Source organism: Mytilus californianus, unplaced genomic scaffold (genome assembly GCF_021869535.1).
Source record: "Mytilus californianus isolate M0D057914Y unplaced genomic scaffold, xbMytCali1.0.p SCAF_6, whole genome shotgun sequence".
In the NCBI taxonomy this organism is placed as follows: domain Eukaryota; kingdom Metazoa; phylum Mollusca; class Bivalvia; order Mytilida; family Mytilidae; genus Mytilus; species Mytilus californianus.
The window spans coordinates 78,467,568-78,490,829 of record NW_026262712.1 but is presented as its reverse complement, the minus strand read 5'-3'; the positions used below and the strand labels follow the sequence as shown (position 1 = coordinate 78,490,829).

Sequence of the window (23,262 nt, the reverse complement as noted above, 5' to 3'; positions counted from 1 at the left end):
TTTAAGGACAATAAATGTTAAGGGGTTGATTTCCAATAAGTTATCATAACATATTTGTTGATCGTATATGACTGACATATTTCCGCTAACGTTTTCTTCAAATCTATAATACTTGTCCAGAAAATAGCTAAAATATCATAATGGGTAAAAATAGTTTTTTTTAGCCAATTATAAAGAAGTTTCTAAAACAATAGTAGAACCCAATCTATACGATGCCCCTACAAAATGTAGTTTCTATAACAATAGCATATCTCATATTTAATAATGCCACTACAAAATGTAGTTTCTTGAACAAAAGCATGACTCAGCCTAATCTAAGCCTTTACACAGTGAAGTTTCTATTTTTTGTATTTTTGTTCTTGTTTGTATAGGTTATTTATTTATTTATTTAATGACAATTTGTCGCACCTGGGACTAACATGAATAATACAGTCTCTTGGTCCCAGGTTGCCTATTCCTTTATTTTTTTTAAATATCAAAGACTACTAGATAATTTAAATGATTATTGTATTTCGATACTATGCGAATAAAAGTCTTTAATGTGTTCACCAAAAGAAACATTTTGTTTTATGGTGTATAACAGGTATGAATTATATTGTAGAGTGTGCACATGATTACTTGTTTTATTTAAGCATATAATCTTCATACTATAATGACAAAATATTAATAATAATATGGTAAAACAATTATGTAGTATGTTATATAAATATGTATAAAATAAAAACTATATACTATAAAATTTACTTATATAAATAATTGCGATTGTTGGTAATGAACGTGTAAACCATACACTTGTTCAAAGTGTGCCTTTTGTATTCAAATGATAACTATAACTGTTGTATCGAGGCACAAGCTTTTTCATAAACATGTATATATATATATATCTACAAAATGAGCAAATAATACTTAAATTCGACCATTAATAGTAATTACAATATTTGAGATAAACAGTCAAGTTTGTCTATTCCGAATAAATTTTTTTGTTTGTTTGATTTAGCGATCATTTTGTTAAAATCATTCATCTCTTTCTTAAAAATATGGAGGATAGATGTTTCATTAAATGCTGTTTTGTTGAATTTAATGTCGTTCCGACCTTTCCAAATACCAAATTTTACCGAAAACACTACAAAATTTCCAATATTTATTTGCGTTTTATCAAGATCTTGATTATATCTAATAATCATGTTTTGGACATCAAAGTTAATCGTTGTAAATAAAGGCAAACAGTAGTATACCGCTGTTCAAATCGATAATCATAAATCGATTTAACTGAAACAAATCCGGTTCACAAACCATAACCGAAGGAAATACATCAGCTTTAAGAGAAAAACAACGGAATAACAGAAACACTGAACTGCTACAAATATATACGCCAACATACATAGAAACGGACTATTTGATAACATCTGTCATATTCCCGACTTGGTGCAGGACATTGTAAGAAAAAATGGTGGGTTGAACCTGGTTTTTTATTGCTAGCCAAACTTCCCGCTTATATGGTAATGTTAAAAATACCGCTAAAATGACACCATACGTGACAGAAATACAGTACTAATAAACGCAAGAACATTCAGGACAGAGAAATACATAAATAAATAATATAATATACAGTCCGCCAAAAGTTAAGCACCACCTATTTTTATTGCATTGAATTTTTTTTCATTTAAAAAAATCAGTTAATCCTCGAAAAAAAGAAAATATTCATGTAGCAATTTTGCTAACATATACCATAAACAAACCGTAGATTTAAGTTTGTTCGCGTATGCAGGTTCTATGCAGTTGAAATTTGCGTTCATAGAAATAGTGAAAATTACACAAATCAGAAACGGAATTTAAGTTTCACTGTGATTTTATTTTTTTACAACAATTAATCACCCAATATCATTCAAAGTCTCCACAAATAATCTTTGGTATGTTCGGCAAATGTAATATCAATATTTGAGTCAATAGGATGTGTAACACCCTCTCTTCCGGTACAGTTCCATAACACGGAGTTTCATACTCTGTACAAGCCTTCTGAACTTTAGTTAAGCAAATTTATTCCATTCAGAAACAATTGCGCTTCTGAAATCGCTAAGATTTTGCAAAGGTGGATCTCTGCGATTGAGATTTCTGCCAATGGCATCCCAGACATGTTCGATAGGGTTCATGTCTGGAGACATGGAAGGCCAAAAGATAGTGCCAATGGCATTTTGCCCTTTGTACTCTTTGTACAAGGTTACAATCCTTGCCCTGTGTGATATAACATTGTCGTACATGCACAAGGGTCTTGAAGCAAGTAGAGGATTATCAAAATGAGGGACTACAATGTTTCTAAGCACCAAATCCTTGTATGTCTGTCCGTTCATGTTACCCTGCAGAATATGCATACCCACCTTACAACAGTATGAGAAGAAACCCTATACTGTAACACCACCAGCAACGTATGCAGTCGTTGGGCAAATGTTGTTTTGGTCATTATCAGTTTTATTTCCACGACAAAGCTCGTATTCTGCCGTCTATTGGTCGTAACAGAAACTGATTCTCATTTGACCAATGAACATTTTGCCAGCTTCTCATGTTCCAGCGTCGATGGTCATTAGCCCTTTGAAACCTGATTATACGGTGCCTGGTTGTTAAGGCAGGTCTCTTGACAACACGACGTGCTCTTAGGTAGCCTCTATGAAGTCGACGGACCAATGTTCGAACACTAACATGACCACCTTGACGCCAGTGGTGTCTAAGTTGTGGGGCAGGAGTAAATGGGTTGGCTTAGCACAACCAATAAAGAGTCTGTCATCACGATCGGTAGTTAAACGGGGTCTTCCGGACCTTGGTCTATCATTTACAGTTTCTGTGTCAACATGGCGTTGTAAAAATCTGACAATGACGGTGTGTTGAACATTGAAATGGTTACCTATGCAACTTGTGCTCCTACCGGCATTTGACATGTCAATTGCTTGTCAAGGTTCAGTCACATATAAATGACCCCTTGCCATATTTCACAGTGACTTGGTGAAGGTCAAATTTCACCTGTACGCGGGACAGTAGGAAGATGATTTAAAGGCATCGAAACAGTGTATTCGAAAAAGTGCAGATGACCTTTAATAAAAAAAAATGCTTGGCGTGTTTATCGGAGTTTATTTTTTTTTTGTCGTAATGAATTTTCTTTGTGTATGTTATAGGCAATTCATAACACCAAACATAAATATTTTTTTCGTAATAGTTAAAAAAATATTGCCAGTTATATTTAGGTGGTGCTTAACTTTTGGCGGACTGTATAGTACATTACAACATCTTGCATGTAAAACACAGAATAACAATTTATGACAGTACACAAGTACACCGTAATAGAATTATGAAATGTGCGTCATTATATCTATGCACAGAGAAAGCAATCTTTTTATTTCTTCAATGATGTTTTAAATTTTATAGCAATAATAGAATAGATGCTCTTTGGTTTCAAACAAATTGGCACATAAGTTACATAGGCCATCGGACTTTCGCATTTGATATAATTTAAATTCAGTGTAAGGTATATTATGTAATGATTTCCATTGGAATTGGAAAATATTGTTTAATACAGGCAGCTTGTAAAGCTTTTTCCAAACTGATTGCCAGTCTAGTTCTGTATTAAATGTTCTATTCCATTAAATTTCACATTTTGCACTATAGTATTTTTTGTAATGATTTTAATTGATTTTTTTCTGAGGTAATAAATTTTCTTTCCATATCATATATTTCATTATTCTGGATTTTTATGTGCTTCAAAATTGCTGGATTACTAATGGCGCTTCTTAGTTCGTTAATACACTCAGTGGGAATTGATTTATTTATTAGATTGTATTCGCATATCCAATTACGTTTATCTATTAGTTTATCAAATATTATTTTTATTATTAATTAAAAGGTTTCCGTTTCGATATTCCAAACATCTTTTATTATGGCGATACGACTCTTGGTAATATAAACCAGGTTCAATCCACCATTTTCTACATAAAAAAAATGCCTGTACCAAGTCAGGAATTTGACAGTTGTTGTCCATTCGTTTGATGTGTTTGTGCTTTTGATTTTGCCATTTGATTAGGGACTTTCCGTTTTGAATTTTCCTCGGAGTTCAGTATTTTTGTGATTTAACATTTTGGTAAAGGAATGGAAGAGTAAAGGTTTTCCTTTCCATTTATATTGTTATTACCAAATATATTCTTTTCAAGAATGCTATTTTTTTTAACGTTCGGTCATTTTACTATACTGTTCACACCATGCAGTAACCGCCTTTTGGTAAAATTTTTACATATACTTACAATGTAATATTAAGCCCATTTGGATCTTTGCAGGTACATGTGAAATATTCAATACCAAATTTTTGGTCAAAGTGTTTAGGCAGTTTTTGGCAATTGCATACCAATTTTGTGTTGGACTTTCTAAATTTCTATAAATTTCTATAAATTAATTTTATTCTATTGTGCTGTATTTGTGTTCTGTCGTAAATTAATTTTATGTGTTCTTTGTTATTCTATGGTTTACATGTTGAAATGGACTATTATATTATTTATTTATGTATTTCTTTGACCTGAATGTTCTTGTATTTATTTGTACTTTATTCCTGTCACGTAGTGTTGTCATTTTAACGGTATTTTTAACATTGCTATATAAGCGGGAGGTTTAGCTAGCCATAAAACCAGGTTCAACCTACCATTTTGTTCTTAAAATGTCCTGTACCAAGTCAGGAATATGGCAATTGTTATCACATAGTGCGTTTTTATGTATGTTGGCGTTTGTTTTTGTAGCAGTTCAGTGTTTCTGTTGTTCCGGTTTTTTCCCTCTTATAGTTGATCTGTTTCCCTCAGTTTTGGTTTGTGACTCGGATTTGTTACAGTTAAATCGATTTATGACTATTGAACATCGGTATACTACTATTGCCTTTATTTATATGTTTGCTTTTCATGAAATTGATAATTTGTTGATCTCCCTAATTAGTTTACACAGCTCATTCATTTCTGAACATGTTTTGGAATTCATTAAATCATGAATCTTCAAACTATTAGGTCTGTCCTATAATGCAATGCAATACATTGTTTTCTACAGTTATCAAAAGCTGAATAATTAAAAATGTAATGGTATTCATCACCAATAGCATCTAAATTGCATAATACACACTTTCTGTTTTCTCTTTCTAAGTTCTGCCATCTGTCAGTTTCAATTGGTAATTTCATATTCAGAGTTCGAAATTTTAAAAATAAAGATATGGTCTTTCATCCAAAATGTAAAAATTGTTCTCAAACTCAAAGTATCCTTAAATAAACAGTAATTTAATGCTTTTGATGATTCCTGTAGGCTTGCTGGCCAATTTTGTTTTAACTGATCTGTCGACAAGGCTGACTTTAGAATCTAAAACATCCCGGAAAAGTGATTTTATTTCTGTTTCACACTCATAAGGTATACCCCTCATCTCTACCTCGTATTTCAAAATAGGTATTAATTTGGGTAAGTTAAAATACTTGTTTTCCAAACGTGAATACAGTTTGTTTATCTTGCCTATTATGGAGTCCCATATTTTACTGCTTTTAATGTTATAAACATGGTGTACCTCTAAAGCTGTTATGTTATCCTTGATCCAGGATATTTTTTTAACCTTGGGTTTTGCCCTTTAGCCTCTCAATAGACAAACATTTTATTTTATCGAAGTTAATTATGGAACCGGAAGCTTTTTCATATATTTCCAATATTGCAAAGGCTTTTTTCAGCCGATTGTTTGGATTTTTTTATAAGTTGCGTATCGTCTGCAAACATTGATAATGTAGTTTCAATATGGCCGTTTTCCGTTGGTATTTTGATTCCCTGTATTTCTACATTTGCGCGAATGCCATTGATTCCGCTTGTATTATGAATAAAAAGGGCTATTGGACATCCTTGTATTATTGATCTGCGTATTGAAAAGGATTTAGACAGAAACCAATTTGTTTTAATAGAAGTGTTGCCATTTTTAAATAGCGTTTTCGTTTAGCTACAAAAATTATTACCAAAATTGAAGTCCCTATAACCTTTATCAGCCATCTCCATTCGACTCTATCAAAAGTTTCTGCTGGTTTAGAAATATAATTAATCCCTCTATATCCTCATTTTCTACACATTCAATATTATCCTATAAAAGTTTATTTCAATCACTTATATTTCTCCCCTTTACAAACCCTTTTTGTTCCGGGTGAATAATTTTATTTAACAACGGTTTTAGACGCTCTGCCAACATTTTTGGTATAATTTTATAATCCGTATACATCAAGCTTAAAGACCTCCAGTTTTTTTATTAATTCTCGTTCCCTTCCCTTATGTAGTAAAGTTAACATTCCCTGGTATTGCGATTTACTGAGTTCATTTTTGTCAATAACTTCCTTAATTACTTCAGTGAAATCCGTTTTGATTAGGTCCCGGCATTTTTGATAATATTCCGATATAATCCAATCCCTGCCCGGAGACTTATCTTTCTTAAGAATAGTTAACTGTCTTTGTTAATTCATCAACGCCAATTTTTCGTTCATTATTTTGTCGTCCGTCAGTTTCCTGTCAATACATCCGATAAGTTTTTCTGCGCTATTTTCGTCCCAACCCTCAGTGCTAAACAACTCGGAGTAAAATTTAACTTGATCTGATAGTATTGAATCAATGTCATTTTTATATTCGCCGTCCGAGCACTATTATTTGTTCTTGGCTTTCTGTTTTTCCAAATTACAGAAATATTGTTATTTCAAATGAGAGAAAAAATTTCCACAATGAATCGATTCTTATTAATATGATAATTGATTTAAAGATCTTAATTCTGCCTATTCTTACTTGGTATAGTTACTTTTTTACTAACATATCTTTTTTTATAATTGTCAAAAAGACCAAATCAAATTTTTATTCAACAGTGTCCTTTATTCTAGATAATAGTAAATTTATGTCCCTTCAGAACTTTTTTTTATCTATATATCAAAAGAATGACAAGTTTTGGTTCCAATTTGCCCAGTAATTTCAGAGAACCAGACTTTTACACAAGTTTACAGACGCAGATACCGGATTGCAAGAGATGAGAAAATCGTCGTTTAAAGTCATTTTAAGTATTTTTGTGAGTTTCTTTCTAAAATAGCTTTCAAGTAAAATAACTGTAAAATTTGCTAAGAGCTGACATTTAATTTCTGTTCTGAAAATTTTAAGATAGATCAACACCTACCAACCATAATATACCGGTAAAGTAAGCCAAGAACTATCGTTTTAATTCCAGTGTTCTGTTTTTACCTGTACCAGCCATTATTTTTATCAGGCGGCAACAAAATATGGGCTTTTTACAGAATTTATGCTTTGCGTTATTTCTGGTAGATTTGATAACGTTTCAAAGGGAAATATTTTAAACGGACAATGTACAAATAATGTCAATAACGAACGCCCAGTGTTTGTATAACCTCATAAAGCTCTTGATAGGCAGGTGAGTTTAAAGGAAAGACCAGAAAGATTTGTTTTACATTTTGTTCTCAGCATTAAAAACATTGATGTTTCTTGTGCATTTTCCACGATATGAGAATGACTACTGAAGACTACTGTGACAACAATATTGACCACTTATCCCTTGTTGTAAACCTATATATATATATAGTAAAAAATGTATTTAGACCCCTCTACCAAGAAATTTGTTTTGCATGCACACGTATAAAATTTGCGGTTTTTATCCAACGCAACCATAGGTTTGAACGTTGTTTTCAATTTAGACTTGTTTATATTTTTTCGTTTGGGCTTGTATTATATTTGCCTTCGGGTTTATATGATCCGTTCATCCTTTTTTGACTCTTTCAAAATTCAAGAGTCTATCCTAAATTGAGGTAAATTATATGGCCTTCCAAATACCGTTTCGATTCCTAACATCACTGAAGAGACATTAATTGTCGAAATCCGGATATGGTGTACAAATTTTTGCACCTCATGTTTGCGGTATACCATCATTTCCGCAAGTTTATTGTTTTCTGTTTGGCAATAATTTAATAATAAGATCTGTTTTGTGACATCTTGTGATCCGTTTATTTGGCAATCGCCAATGGCAGTCAGCAGGGTTTAAGAACATCAGTTGTTCGACCTGCTAGTCAAATGCGTTTTGTTAAAATATACCTTTTCACTCATTTGGTCTTTTGGAAAATGTTGTTTGTGCTGTATTTAGACCCCTCTACCAAGAAATTTGTTTTGCATGCACACGTATAAAAATTGCGGTTTTTATCCAACGCAACCATAGGTTTGAACGTTGTTTTCAATTTAGACTTGTTTATATTTTTTCGTTTGGGCTTGTATTTTATTTGCCTTCGGGTTTATATGATCCGATCATCCTATTTTGACTCTTTCAAAATTCAAGAGTCTATCCTGAATTGAGGTAAATTATATGACCTTCCAAATACCGTTTCGATTCCTAACATCACTGAAGAGACATTAATTGTCGAAATCCGGATATGGTGTACAAATTTTTGCACCTCATGTTTGCGGTATACCATCATTTCCGCAAGTTTATTGTTTTCTGTTTGGTAATAATTTAATAATAAGATCTGTTTTGTTACATCTTGTGATCCGTTTATTTTGGTAATCGCCAATGACAGTCAGCAGGGTTTAAGAACATCAGTTGTTCGACCTGCTAGTCAAATGCGTTTTGTTAAAATATACCTTTTCACTCATTTGGTCTTTTGGAAAATGTTGTTTGTGCTGTATTTAGACCCCTCTACCAAGAAATTTGTTTTGCATGCACACGTATAAAAATTGCGGTTTTTATCCAACGCAACCATAGGTTTGAACGTTTTTTTCAATTTAGACTTGTTTATATTTTTTCGTTTGGGCTTGTATTATATTTGCCTTCGGGTTGATATGATCCGTTCATCCTTTTTTGACTCTTTCAAAATTCAAGAGTCTATCCTAAATTGAGGTAAATTATATGGCCTTCCAAATACCGTTTCGATTCCTAACATCACTGAAGAGACATTAATTGTCGAAATCCGGATATGGTGTACAAATTTTTGCACCTCATGTTTGCGGTATACCATCATTTCCGCAAGTTTATTGTTTTCTGTTTGGTAATAATTTAATAATAAGATCTGTTTTGTGACATCTTGTGATCCGTTTATTTGGCAATCGCCAATGGCAGTCAGCAGGGTTTAAGAACATCAGTTGTTCGACCTGCTAGTCAAATGCGTTTTGTTAAAATATACCTTTTCACTCATTTGGTCTTTTGGAAAATGTTGTTTGTGCTGTATTTAGACCCCTCTACCAAGAAATTTGTTTTGCATGCACACGTATAAAATTTGCGGTTTTTATCCAACGCAACCATAGGTTTGAACGTTGTTTTCAATTTAGACTTGTTTATATTTTTTCGTTTGGGCTTGTATTATATTTGCCTTCGGGTTTATATGATCCGTTCATCCTATTTTGACTCTTTCAAAATTCAAGAGTCTATCCTAAATTCAAGAATAAATTATATGGCCTTCCAAATACCGTTTCGATTCCTAACATCACTGAAGAGACATTAATTTTCGAAATCCGGATATGGTGTACAAATTTTTGCACCTCATGTTTGCGGTATACCATCATTTCCGCAAGTTTATTGTTTTCTGTTTGGTAATAATTTAATAATAAGATCTGTTTTGTGACATCTTGTGATCCGTTTATTTGGCAATCGCCAATGGCAGTCAGCAGGGTTTAAGGACATCAGTTGTTCGACCTGCTAGTCAAATGCGTTTTGTTAAAATATACCTTTTCACTCATTTGGTCTTTTGGAAAATGTTGTTTGTGCTGTATTTAGACCCCTCTACCAAGAAATTTGTTTTGCATGCACACGTATAAAAATTGCGGTTTTTATCCAACGCAACCATAGGTTTGAACGTTGTTTTCAATTTAGACTTGTTTATATTTTTTCGTTTGGGCTTGTATTATATTTGCCTTCGGGTTTATATGATCCGTTCATCCTATTTTGACTCTTTCAAAATTCAAGAGTCTATCCTAAATTGAGGTAAATTATATGGCCTTCCAAATACCGTTTCGATTCCTAACATCACTGAAGAGACATTAATTGTCGAAATCCGGATATGGTGTACAAATTTTTGCACCTCATGTTTGCGGTATACCATCATTTCCGCAAGTTTATTGTTTTCTGTTTGGTAATAATTTAATAATAAGATCTGTTTTGTTACATCTTGTGATCCGTTTATTTGGCAATCGCCAATGGCAGTCAGCAGGGTTTAAGAACATCAGTTGTTCGACCTGCTAGTCAAATGCGTTTTGTTAAAATATACCTTTTCACTCATTTGGTCTTTTGGAAAATGTTGTTTGTGCTGTATTTAGACCCCTCTACCAAGAAATTTGTTTTGCATGCACACGTATAAAAATTGCGGTTTTTATCCAACGCAACCATAGGTTTGAACGTTGTTTTCAATTTAGACTTGTATATATATATTTATATATATATACATATATGCATGGGAAAACAGCCTTAGAACTTATTTCGAATGATTTAAAGTTTCATGAACACTAAGTATACACACAAAATATCTATGATGTTTTAAGTCAGAACAGGAGACAACTTGGCTGATGATTAACTGATATAGAAATGAGTAAAATCATGTCAGTAAATACTGTTCTTAAAAGGAATTTGATATTCTAATTGAAAGAAAGAATAACAGTCTTGTTTCAAAATTTCAGAATTTGTTGAGAAGGGATCAAATCATTTATGATTGCTAGGCATTTTCCAACTATATGAGAATGGCTACTTAAGTCTTTGGTAATGATATTGACCCTTCGCCTTTCCATTAGAATCTATATAACAGTTTATATTAGTCTGAATCATATAGATATGTATGGTTGGTATGTACTTTATATCAAGTAAGGGTCGTTGCTAAGAACTTTTGACATGACCTTGACCTCTGATATCTAACCTTGTTACCAAAAAAAGTAATATTCGTTCTGAACATGGGTATTTGTGTAACCATTTCTGAAAAAAATCTAATAAAAAAGATTCAAGGTCCAAGATCAAAGTCATTAATAACCATTTACCTTTGGAGCAAACTAAGGTTCATTGAATGCGCAACATTTTTCAATTGATTTTCATCCTTTCTCTGTCAAAGTTTATGAGATATTTTAATAACAAGGTCTAAATTATTTTACAAAATAATAAGAATTTCACTTTAAGGTTTCATTAGCAACCACCCCAGGAACCTGCATCCCAAACCTTTAGTTATATATTATTGCTAGGCAACAATGTTAGTCTACATTTATAACTTCAATGTAAATGGTATTTTAATAAGTTTTGCCAACTTCTCCCCTTTTCATTAGAATATATTTTTTATCTTTAATCTAACTAATTAAATGTGATATTTTAATGAACAAATGTTACAATATTCAACAAAATTGAAATGTGTGCATGATGTTGTTGGTGTGGTTCATAAGTGTTTCTCGTTTCTCGTTTTTTATATAGATTATACCGTTGGTTTTCCTGTTTGAATTGTGTTACACTAGTCATTTTGGGGCCCTTTATAGCTTACTGTTCGGTGTGAGCCAAGGCTCCCAGTTGAAGGCCGTACTTTGACCTTAATTGTTAACTTTTTATACATTGTGACTTGGATGGAGAGTTGTCTTATTGGCACTCATACCACAATCTTCTTATTTGTATGATAACTGCCTGAAAATGGTAAATTTTAAACCTCAAAAATGCAATTTTGAGCCAAAATCCAAGGGACACGTAACTATGGCAACTGGGACATTAACACGTTTTTTATCAATATATTTCTTACATATTTGTCGATAGCTACCAACAAACAAAATTTCAAAAAAATCTGAAACTATTCGTGCCGCAACTTGGTTGGTGGTTACAGAGAATTGCTATTAATAGGTCCTTTTTACTCTTGATTTCCTATGAAATTTACTTTGGAAATTTAGTTTTGATGTTAACTGCTATAAAGCAGTGTAATTGTTGTAATTATTTTTATGTTTAAACACAAACATGTATGTCGAAAACATTAAAAAGCTATGTATGTTCACATGAACGACATTGCCACCATAACACTGAAGAGACGCTAATCACAATAAGTATAGTCGTTGTTAATTCCAAAATGGAGCAAGCCATGGAGCGTCGTTAAGGATGTTCGCTACTCTGTTTCACAATAACAAGCTTTTAAAAAGATTGCTTTAAATTGATAGCATATATATAACGGAACATAAAAAGCAGAAAAATGCATGATCTGTGTTCTTGTATTTGAGATATTAACCATTGAAAATTTGGCGGAAATTGATTCTCTCTCATTGTCAAGTGATACATGAAATGAACCAATTGACTTAAACAGTTTGATAACTTCCGATTCCCGGAAATTAGAGAAAAAAGTGGGGAAAAAATCGGAAATGATCAACAAATTCAATTTGATTTTCAAGAGCTGAGTCCGTCTTCGATTCGTTAGTGCAAGTCATGTCGTCATACGTACAAAAGGGTAATCTTTACTTCCTGTCCATTTCTTTTATCAATCGTTAAATATCGCTCTGTGTTGTGAATAATTTCATAATTGAAATAAGTACAATGTATACCCCATTACTCAAACACATTCTCCTTGAGATATGTCATACTATGTTAATCAATTTATCCTTAACATTACTGTATGCATAAGCAATGTTGAATAACGAAATGTCACTACGAAATTTACTTTTGGAATATAGTTGTTGTTATAAACTGGTTTAATGCAGTGTTATTGTTTTAGTTATCATTATTTTTTTTAAAACAATAAAAATTGAGAATGGAAATTAAAAACTATATCTAAAATATCAATCAAGGAACCTATAACTTATTTAGTTTAAAAGACGACATAAGTAATCTGTAACATTATTGTTAAGGCATTTCTGATAAAATATAGTCAAACGATCGACATAACTGTTCAGCATGTGTATTTCTTATATGACGGTAAAAAACGAAACTTTCTAAATGCAAAAAGCTATCAGGTACAGCGTACCATTCAACTGTCTGAGAATCGCCAGTCTCTCTAATTGTCGAGATTCAGCAGAAAATTTGCTTTTGAAACAATACATGTAAACTGTATTTACTAAGATAAAATTTAGGCTTGTTCATAACATTCATGCCAAAACGAAGTTAAGAAGCCAAGTAAAAAGATAAATCTTCAAACCCCTCCAACAAACTTCATCGGATGATACCAAGACCTTGTTGATAAATATTCCGTATCAACTTCACTAATAATATATGATGGTCTTGAAGTAAAGATTCTAAGTACTGACGTTGTTTATCATCTTAATTACGTGTTATACCCGGTAGTATTCTTAGTATTTGTCCTTATACATTTTTATACTTTAAAAATTTGTAAAATTATCAATGAAAAGGTGATCATTGGTCAAGGTTAATTGACACATTGATTGCACCGATAGACTTTTAACAGTTTGAAAACTTCAGACGCCGGGAAATTAGAGATAAAAAGATAAAACGTTGAATGAAATCGGAAATGATAAACAAAGTTAATTTGACTTTCAAGAGCTGAGTCCGTCTTCGATTCGTCAGTGCAAGTCCTGTCGTCATACGTACAAAAAGGTCATCTTTGATATTTGCTGTTCCATTTCTTTTATCAATAGTTATATATCGCTTTGTTTTGTGAAATATAATCACAGTTTAAATAAGTATACCATTTATCAAAGACATTTACTTTGAGATATGTCATACTAGGTTTATCAATTAATCCTATATATTAATGGAAGCATAAACATTATTGAAATGAGAGATGTGGTATATGTATGATTTCAAATTAAACGATATCAACAGAGACCAATGGAATGGACATGGATGTAAGCAACTACCAATCATCGCACGGTCTTCAAAAATGAAATAAAAAAACTATACTTCATAGTAAGCTATCAAAAGCCCCGACATGATAAATTGTTAAATAATTCAAACAAGAAAACAAACGGCATGTTTTACTTTATTGATTCTGTTTGTAATCATGATATAAAGATGAAATAACTATAAGGTTTGAAGTCAAAATAATTGTGAATAATTTAATATGAAATATAAACTGTAGTTAATTATTTCTTATTTATTCAATGGTTTAAATATGCAATTTTATGCATTAAAAGGTTTCGCTTATCTTTATTCCATCATTAAACAGAGTTATTTTTAAAATGTTAGCATGAACACGAGTTTTAGTAGCAATAACGCAACTTCGGTAGATTGATTGTTTGATCAATAATAAATTAATCAAAATTACTTCAGTGTAAAATAATAACGCAACATAACATAGTAAAGATTGCAGTGATGTTGTCAAATAAAAAAGTTTTTTCAAATAAAATGTTCAGACATTAAACCGTAGTATTGTTTTAAATCATACGCAAATCCTATTGCTTATCAAAGACGCAAAGTGAACGTATTTCTATCATTCCTGGTTGTTTCAGTAGCCATGAATGGTCTAAACGAGCGTAAAACTGTGACGTAGGTACTCCAGAAATATCCGGAGATATTCAATGAATTATGCATAATTTCTTTACTCCTCATTTGCTACTGATTACTGCAAGAAGTATCTGTCAACCACAAATTAAAGATGGAGACTAATACCAGCACCACTATTACTGTGATAGCAATTTATCATTAAGAACAATATCAACATATAAACACAAGATGATATTCAAGTCAACAATCTTACCCGCGTCATTGAACAATAACGTTTATAGAAATGAAATCAAACTATTTCCCTAATTGCCCATATTGGATGATGTTTATTGGCTATAATGTGTGTACGTTCGGAGTGAACTTAAACCGATGTAGTGGGCGATCTGTATCTATAATGCTACCTTATACCACAGCAGTATATATATAAAGTATATAAAAAATTGAAAATCAGCTTTGTAAATGAGTTTTAAAATGTCGAGCTTTTTCCCCGCAAGGCTTCAGAGGCAGAGCTTAAGTAGGTACCATACTTGCTACGTTTAGTGTTTTAACAACTAATGTCTAAAAACTTTACCAGGTATGTTTATTTTTTTTTATGATTATTACAATTTTTTCAGATATATGATGCTGAATAATTCATCCAGCAACATGACATTTCGGAATTGTTTAAACAATAGTGATAGCAATTCTTCAGTTTGTGCCTTACCAGAAGTTAAAAGGAGAATCTGGACTCCAGACGTTATACAGAGGGTTGTGACATTAGGCGTCATAATGACCTTGACATTTATTGGAAATATGGTTATTATAATTATTTTAACAAAGACAAGACAGCGAAAAAGAAACAGTCGAGTAAATCTTTTCATCATAAACCTAGCCATAGGTGATCTCGCGGTGTGTTGTATAACTATGACAACAGAGCTTTTGTTTGTTGTGTTTGGAGAATGGATACTTGGTAACGTGGCATGTAAACTATTGACGTATTCACAAGTGGTGACGTTATCCAGCACTACATTTATACTGACTTCAATGAGTATAGACAGATATATGGCTTTGTGTTGTCCTCTTCGGTTTTATGCCGGAACTTCAAAAGCTAGAACAAAACGAATGATTCTTGTTTCTTGGATATTGTCTTTTGTGTTTTCTGTTCCACAACTTTTCATATTTCATCAAACCGTTGAAGCTAGTTTCCCGGATGGAAGCGTTCGTTATGGTTGTCGTAGTCTTGGTTACACTGCTCAGTGGCAACGAAAGTTGTACATATCATTTATGACATCCTATATTTTAATTATTCCCTCTATTATCATATCTTTTTGTTATATTAAGGTGGTCATGTGTGTCTGGAGACAAAGTTTTGAGACAACACTGAAGAACATTCCGGCTTGTAGAAAAACTGTAGTAAACACTGCTAGCATATCAAAAGCTAAAATAAAAACAGTCAAAATGACACTTACAATAATTACCATATTTATTATTTGTTGGACGCCATATTTTGTAACTACATTAATTCGCATCTACAGTGATTACAAATATATGATTCCAAAGACAGTCATGGTATTTTCAGAAACCATTGCCTTACTGCAAAGTGCCCTTAACCCTATTTTGTATGGATTCTTTAATATTAAATTCAAAAGAGGGATATTGGAATTATGTTGTCCATGGACTAAAATTCGTTTTCCAACACCGACACGCCATACTTGTGTCACTGAAATAACAAATTATACGGATATGTGTACATTTGGAGGTGTTCACTACAGTAATAGCGGATTATCTTCTAGGAAGTTGTACGTATCAAACTCTAATTCTGGACTATCAGAAGAATGCAGATCACGTGATGACACTTTATATTCAGACAATGAGGACAGCAAATTTCTGATGCTTACACCACAACGTATCCGACGTAACAATAGGCCAAGAGCAGCAGATTTGGCTATCATGTGATTGAAAGCAGATACAGATACATATGATATGATTTTGGCAGTGCACATGTTTGTATGACTGCTGGTTACTAATTTATTGTATTCATAACACGGGAATCTGTTTCAACAGTACTATTGTTTGTTTGTTTTTTTTTTGTTTCGTTAAGGTACTGTTTCATTGAAGTACATGTATACCTCAAATCTGCATTTATTTATAGTATTATGTATTTCTAAGCCATTACATAATATAGATGAGACAATGTCTTAAAAGTATGGAGAACTTCTTTGAGGAACATTGATAACTTCAATAAAAGCGCTACTGAAATGTAACTTGTATTAAAAAAATTTCAAAGATGTATATTAGTGCAATTAACATTACAACACAATTCTCTTCTAGTCAGACATCATACTTTGACTATTAAAATTTAACGTATATCATACTACTTTAAAATTAAAATGATTTAATTAAATGTAAGGTTTTCATACATCAGGCAGTTCTCCTATAAGACGTATTTGAACTTACATGAGCAACACCAGGATGCCAAATTATATCATAATCGGCTTACCCTTCTGGAGATATGAAGATCACCCATGGTTTTTTGTGTATGGGGATTCGTGTTGTGGTTTGAACACTTGTGTAAGTCTTTTGGTCAGTTTTTGTTGGTTTATTTTTTGCAAGGGCGTTGTCAGATTGTCATCGAATTATGAGTTTGATAGAGGGTTGCAAGGAAGCTATTAAACCAAGAGTTCCGAGTGGTGAATTTGAAATCATCCCTACGTAAATTTTACGGACGCCATCAAAAGTTGGTTGACCGTTATGGAATATCTGTTTCACAGATGACGACGGATATGTTCCATTTGTCGTAACTACAATCTTGTCCCCTTTCCCTGAATTTGACCTACCGAATTAGACTTATCACCGGGTTTGTACTTACATAAGCAACACGACGGGTGCCACATGAGAAGCAGGATCTGCTTACCCCTCCGGAGCTCCTGAGATCACCCCCGGTTTTTGGTGGGGTTCGTGTTGTTCAGTCTTTAGTTTCCTATGTTGTGTTTTGTGTACTGTTGTTTGTCTGTTGGTCTTTTTCTTTTTAAGCCATGGCGTTGTCAGAGTATTTTCGACTTTCCAGTTTGAATATCCCTTTGGTATCTTTTGCCTCTCTTTTAGACATACCTTTGGGTATCTTTTGCCTCTTTTACTCATGTTATTGACATAATTTTGTTAATATGCTAATATGATTTTTTTTCCCGTATTCAATTCATTTTAAAACATTAGTTTTCGCTGGTGTTCTACTATATTTTTCATATGTCAATCCAGGTTTAGACAGGGATTTTACAAATGTTTACATATACCTTTATTTGCATTTATATACTTGGCACCCGTGGTTTATTAATTGAATATCAGAAAATATATTATTTCAAAATCAAAATTTCATTTATAAACTAATGTTTCTTCACAATTACACTTTCATTTTCTCCCGACATATCCCGATTTAATTCGGAACTATTGTCGAATTAGGTTGTAGTGTTTGGAAGTTCAAATATGACGGTAAGTAAATTTAAAACAATGTGCCCTTTGCTTCAAATACATTTAATCACGTACAGTTTGTGTCCACAAATGTGTTTGCGCGATTATAAAATATGATTATAAAGCACCCTCGATAAACACTTTAGTTGCCCAGTTTTAGATATTTTTTTTTTTCATTGAAAAGGGTGTACTATTGTCAAAGAGTAAACGGTGCCCGCCTAATATACCCCATTTATACAAAATTATAACCCTGGTGTCATTGATAAGTATATATATATATATAAATCATAGGTTTGAACGTTGTTTTCAATTTAGACTTATTTACATTTTTTCGTTTGGGCTTGTATTATATTTGCCTTCGGGTTTATATGATCCGTTCATCCTATTTCGACTCTTCAAAATTCAAGAGTCTATCCTAAATTGAGGTAAATTATAAGGCCTTCCAAATACCGTTTCGATTCCTAACATCACTGAAGAGACATTAATTGTCGAAATCCAGATATGGTGTACAAAAACCTTTGCACCTTTTGTTTGCGGTATACCATCTTTTCCGCAAGTTTATTGTTTTCTGTTTAGTATTAAATTTATAATTAAGATCCATTTATTACATCGGTGATCCGTTTATTTGGCAATTGCCAATGGCAGTCAGCAGGGTTTAAGAACATTTGTTGTTCGACAGGTTAGTCAAATGCGTTTTGTTAAAATATTCTTTTTCACTATTTGGTCTTTTGGAAAATGTTGTTTGTGCTGTATTTAGACCCCTCTAACAAGAAATTTGTTTTGCATGCACACGTATAAAAATTGCGGTTTTTATCCAACGCAATCATAGGTTTGAACGTTGTTTTCAATTTAGACTTATTTACATTTTTTCGTTTGGGCTTGTATTATATTTGCCTTCGGGTTTATATGATCCGTTCATCCTATTTCGACTCTTCAAAATTCAAGAGTCTATCCTAAATTGAGGTAAATTATAAGGCCTTCCAAATACCGTTTCGATTCCTAACATCACTGAAGAGACATTAATTGTCGAAATCCGGATATGGTGTACAAAAACCTTTGCACCTTTTGTTTGCGGTATACCATCTTTTCCGCAAGTTTATTGTTTTCTGTTTAGTATTAAATTTATAATTAAGATCCATTTATTACATCGGTGATCCGTTTATTTGGCAATCGCCAATGGCAGTCAGCAGGGTTTAAGAACATTTGTTGTTCGACCTGTTAGTCAAATGCGTTTTGTTAAAATATTCTTTTTCACTATTTGGTCTTTTGGAAAATGTTGTTTGTGCTGTATTTAGACCCCTCTAACAAGAAATTTGTTTTGCATGCACACGTATAAAAATTGCGGTTTTTATCCAACGCAATCATAGGTTTGAACGTTGTTTTCAATTTAGACTTATTTACATTTTTTCGTTTGGGCTTGTATTATATTTGCCTTCGGGTTTATATGATCCGTTCATCCTATTTCGACTCTTCAAAATTCAAGAGTCTATCCTAAATTGAGGTAAATTATAAGGCCTTCCAAATACCGTTTCGATTCCTAACATCACTGAAGAGACATTAAATGTCGAAATCCGGATATGGTGTACAAAACCTTTGCACCTTTTGTTTGCGGTATACCATCTTTTCCGCAAGTTTATTGTTTTCTGTTTAGTATTAAATTTATAATTAAGATCCATTTATTACATCGGTGATCCGTTTATTTGGCAATCGCCAATGGCAGTCAGCAGGGTTTAAGAACATTTGTTGTTCGACCTGTTAGTCAAATGCGTTTTGTTAAAATATTCTTTTTCACTATTTGGTCTTTTGGAAAATGTTGTTTGTGCTGTATTTAGACCCCTCTAACAAGAAATTTGTTTTGCATGCACACGTATAAAAATTGCGGTTTTTATCCAACGCAATCATAGGTTTGAACGTTGTTTTCAATTTAGACTTATTTACATTTTTTCGTTTGGGCTTGTATTATATTTGCCTTCGGGTTTATATGATCCGTTCATCCTATTTCGACTCTTCAAAATTCAAGAGTCTATCCTAAATTGAGGTAAATTTTAAGGCCTTCCAAATACCGTTTCGATTCCTAACATCACTGAAGAGACATTAATTGTCGAAATCCGGATATGGTGTACAAAAACCTTTGCACCTTTTGTTTGCGGTATACCATCTTTTCCGCAAGTTTATTGTTTTCTGTTTAGTATTAAATTTATAATTAAGATCCATTTATTACATCGGTGATCCGTTTATTTGGCAATCGCCAATGGCAGTCAGCAGGGTTTAAGAACATTTGTTGTTCGACCTGTTAGTCAAAAGCGTTTTGTTAAAATATTCTTTTTCACTATTTGGTCTTTTGGAAAATGTTGTTTGTGCTGTATTTAGACCCCTCTAACAAGAAATTTGTTTTGTATGCACACGTATAAAAATTGCGGTTTTTATCCAACGCAATCATAGGTTTGAACGTTGTTTTCAATTTAGACTTATTTATATATATATATATATATATATATATATATATATATATATATATAGATATATATATATATGTATATATGCTGTAATTCATGGAATGTTGCTCATTCAAAAGCATGTACTCATCTGTTAAGTGGGATATATAATTAGACTAATCTACAATGTAACATTTGTATGAGACAAACCCTTTGTTACTTGCTTCAGTACCGACATTAAAAGATACTGGTTAAATATTACACCTCTTCTGGTGACATGGATGAATTATGTTCCCAGCTTTCATATTACATTGCTTTTCATATTATTAGCTGTTGGCTGTTATCATTGAATCTCGTTGAAATAATTAAAAGAGAATACTTGTGGAATCGTTTTTTCTCAATAGACCACCATTATTTAGAACTTTGTCATCCAGATAACATGCTACACCACATTGAATCAGCTGACATACATGTGTGCTTGGCTGTTAACAGTCACGATAGAAGATTTTCAACTCAATTGCTTATGCACGGCACATTTGGTTTTTATTTGCATTTTGTTATATATAGATTTACGTGTTGTTTTGTACAAATCATGCCGTTTTTCGTCGTAAATCGTTTGGATTTTCCCTAATAATAACTTGGATAGTTAATTTATGTTTTATCAAATTTGGGAACATTTTCAAGTAATCAAAACCCGACTTAAAAGGGATTATTCTCAATAATGTACAAAAAAAAACACTGAAAATATAAATATAAAACATACGAGAGTTTCGCATATAAATGCAAACTATCATATCCTTCTGACAGGGAATCTCAGTTTCGTTACCTTATGTAAAATTAAATTTCACAGTATGTTCAATGTATATGTTCAGGACCATATGAGTATTTGGACCATACGCGTATGATCGTGACCATATACGTATACTCATATGGTCCGACCATACGCGTATGGTCGGACCATATGAGTATATACTCGTTTGGTGATTAACGGGCGCGACCATTTGCGTATTTAGACCATATAGGTATTTTGCAAATAAATTTTAACTTCGTTCGCAAGAACACACATCTCGTTCTCTGACCAAATTCGGCACAAATCATTTACTAAAATTCGTTATCTTTTACATGTTGTCTGAATATTGGTGTATCTGTTATTTTAAGCTTGCCTTCGGTAGAGTAAATGATACACCTTTATCCTGTTGACTGTCGGAATGGAGCTTTTTCTTCTTCACCCGGTGTTTTGATTATTTTGTTTTTAAATAACAGTAATTTATGCGTGCTGCTCTTTTTTTTTTTTTTTTTTTTTTTTATTAAATTCACGTATAAACTACTGGGATTGTAGAATCGTATGACTATGAACATGAAAACATTAAATAACTAAAATACTCTGAAATATTAAAGAAATTGTAATTTAATAAATACAATAAAAACACCAAAATAAAAGACATATTGCGTTTCGTAAGGAAAAAACGGCAATAGTCATGCAAAAATAATTTTACTATAATTCTAATTTGAGAGTAAAATTCATTTATTTCATTAAAAATGTAACTCGAGTTTTTTTTTTTTTTTTATTCAACTATTAAAAAATACTGTATACCAACAAGTAACAAATGCATGATAATTATAGTCAAAAATAAACGGTGAAATGTAACATATATTTATATATATATACTGTATATATATATATATATATATATATATATATATATATATGTTCTGGACAATATGAGTATTTGGACCATACGCGTATGCCTATATACTCATATGGTCCAACCTTAGAACTTAGAACTTTATTAACACTCTAGACAGTTTACATTGTAACAAGAGGCAGACAAATGATGCAAATAATAATTTACAATGGTGAACAAGATAGAAAGAAATATACATACATAGTTCATTATACCCAATTCTCTGTACACAAGTATACACATACATAACACGTGATAATCATTCAGAGCTATAATAATGGGATTTAATATCGCCAGTCGAATACATGTAAGTGGTGATAATATATTAATAATCATAGATATTTCATAAGTTTTTTGATAAAAATAGACAAGTTATTCAAGACTTTTACATTACATAAAGACATCAAACCTTTCATTTTATATTCTGAAGGGTTAACAATATAGTAATTTGGGATATATGCACGTCTTAATTTTTTAACCTCGTCATTGCGACATACAAATAAGTAATGAAACTGATTTCCAATACAATTATTTTTGCACAAAGTACATAATCTTTCCTCTTTTGGAATGTTATGCCATCGACCAGTTTCTAATGGAATTTTGATATTTGAACATCTAAGTTAGGTAATATATATTCTATTTTCTTTTTTCAATCTTACTAAGTAATTTTCTAAGCAAAAAGCGTGTTTAAACAGTAAATAATATTCACCTCTAGAGGAGTTTTCACCATCACTAAACCACTTTTGAATAAACTGGTCTTGTAAAATTTGCTTTACATATATTTTGATGTCAACATTTCTTAAAATACATTGATTGTTCCATACATAGCTCAAACCTTTGTTTTCTAATGTAGATTTTATACAAGTAATCCACGTAGAAACAATATTCCCAGAATTATGCATGTTATACAAAAATTGGTATAATAATCCTGATAATTTCGAGCTGTTTAATAATAATTTTGACCAGAATGATAACATTCGTAATCGTACTTTGATTTCCAAGGGATATCTGCCAGTTTCACCGTACACCATATAATTAGGAGTACTGCTTCTTAATAAAAGAATTTTTTTCAAAAATTTTAAATGAACTCTTTCTAAAGCATCTATTTTTTCGAAACCCCATATTTCACAAGAGTAAATCAGTATGGGTTCAACCAAAGAATCGAACAATTTTAGTTGCAGATCAATAGGGATATTTAAATTCCTTATTTTTCTGTAAAGAGCATAGAGTGCCTTTTCTGCTTGTTCTTTCAATTTTTTTTGGGCATTTGTAAATCTACCGTTACAATTAA

At 32.1% G+C, this 23,262-nt stretch overlaps 1 protein-coding gene across 1 annotated transcript in view; it reads left to right on the top strand.

Moving 5' to 3' along the window:
• LOC127705301 (neuropeptide S receptor-like) overlaps positions 1–16,530 on the top strand; it is a 47,234-nt gene extending 30,704 nt beyond the window's left edge. Inside the window, exon 2 of the mRNA XM_052209621.1 lies at positions 15,022–16,530. Within this exon, the coding sequence (XP_052065581.1) occupies positions 15,022–16,342 (1,321 nt within the window). The 3' untranslated portion in view covers positions 16,343–16,530. The remainder of the gene's footprint in view (positions 1–15,021) is intronic.
• The last annotated feature ends 6,732 nt before the right edge of the window (positions 16,531–23,262 follow it).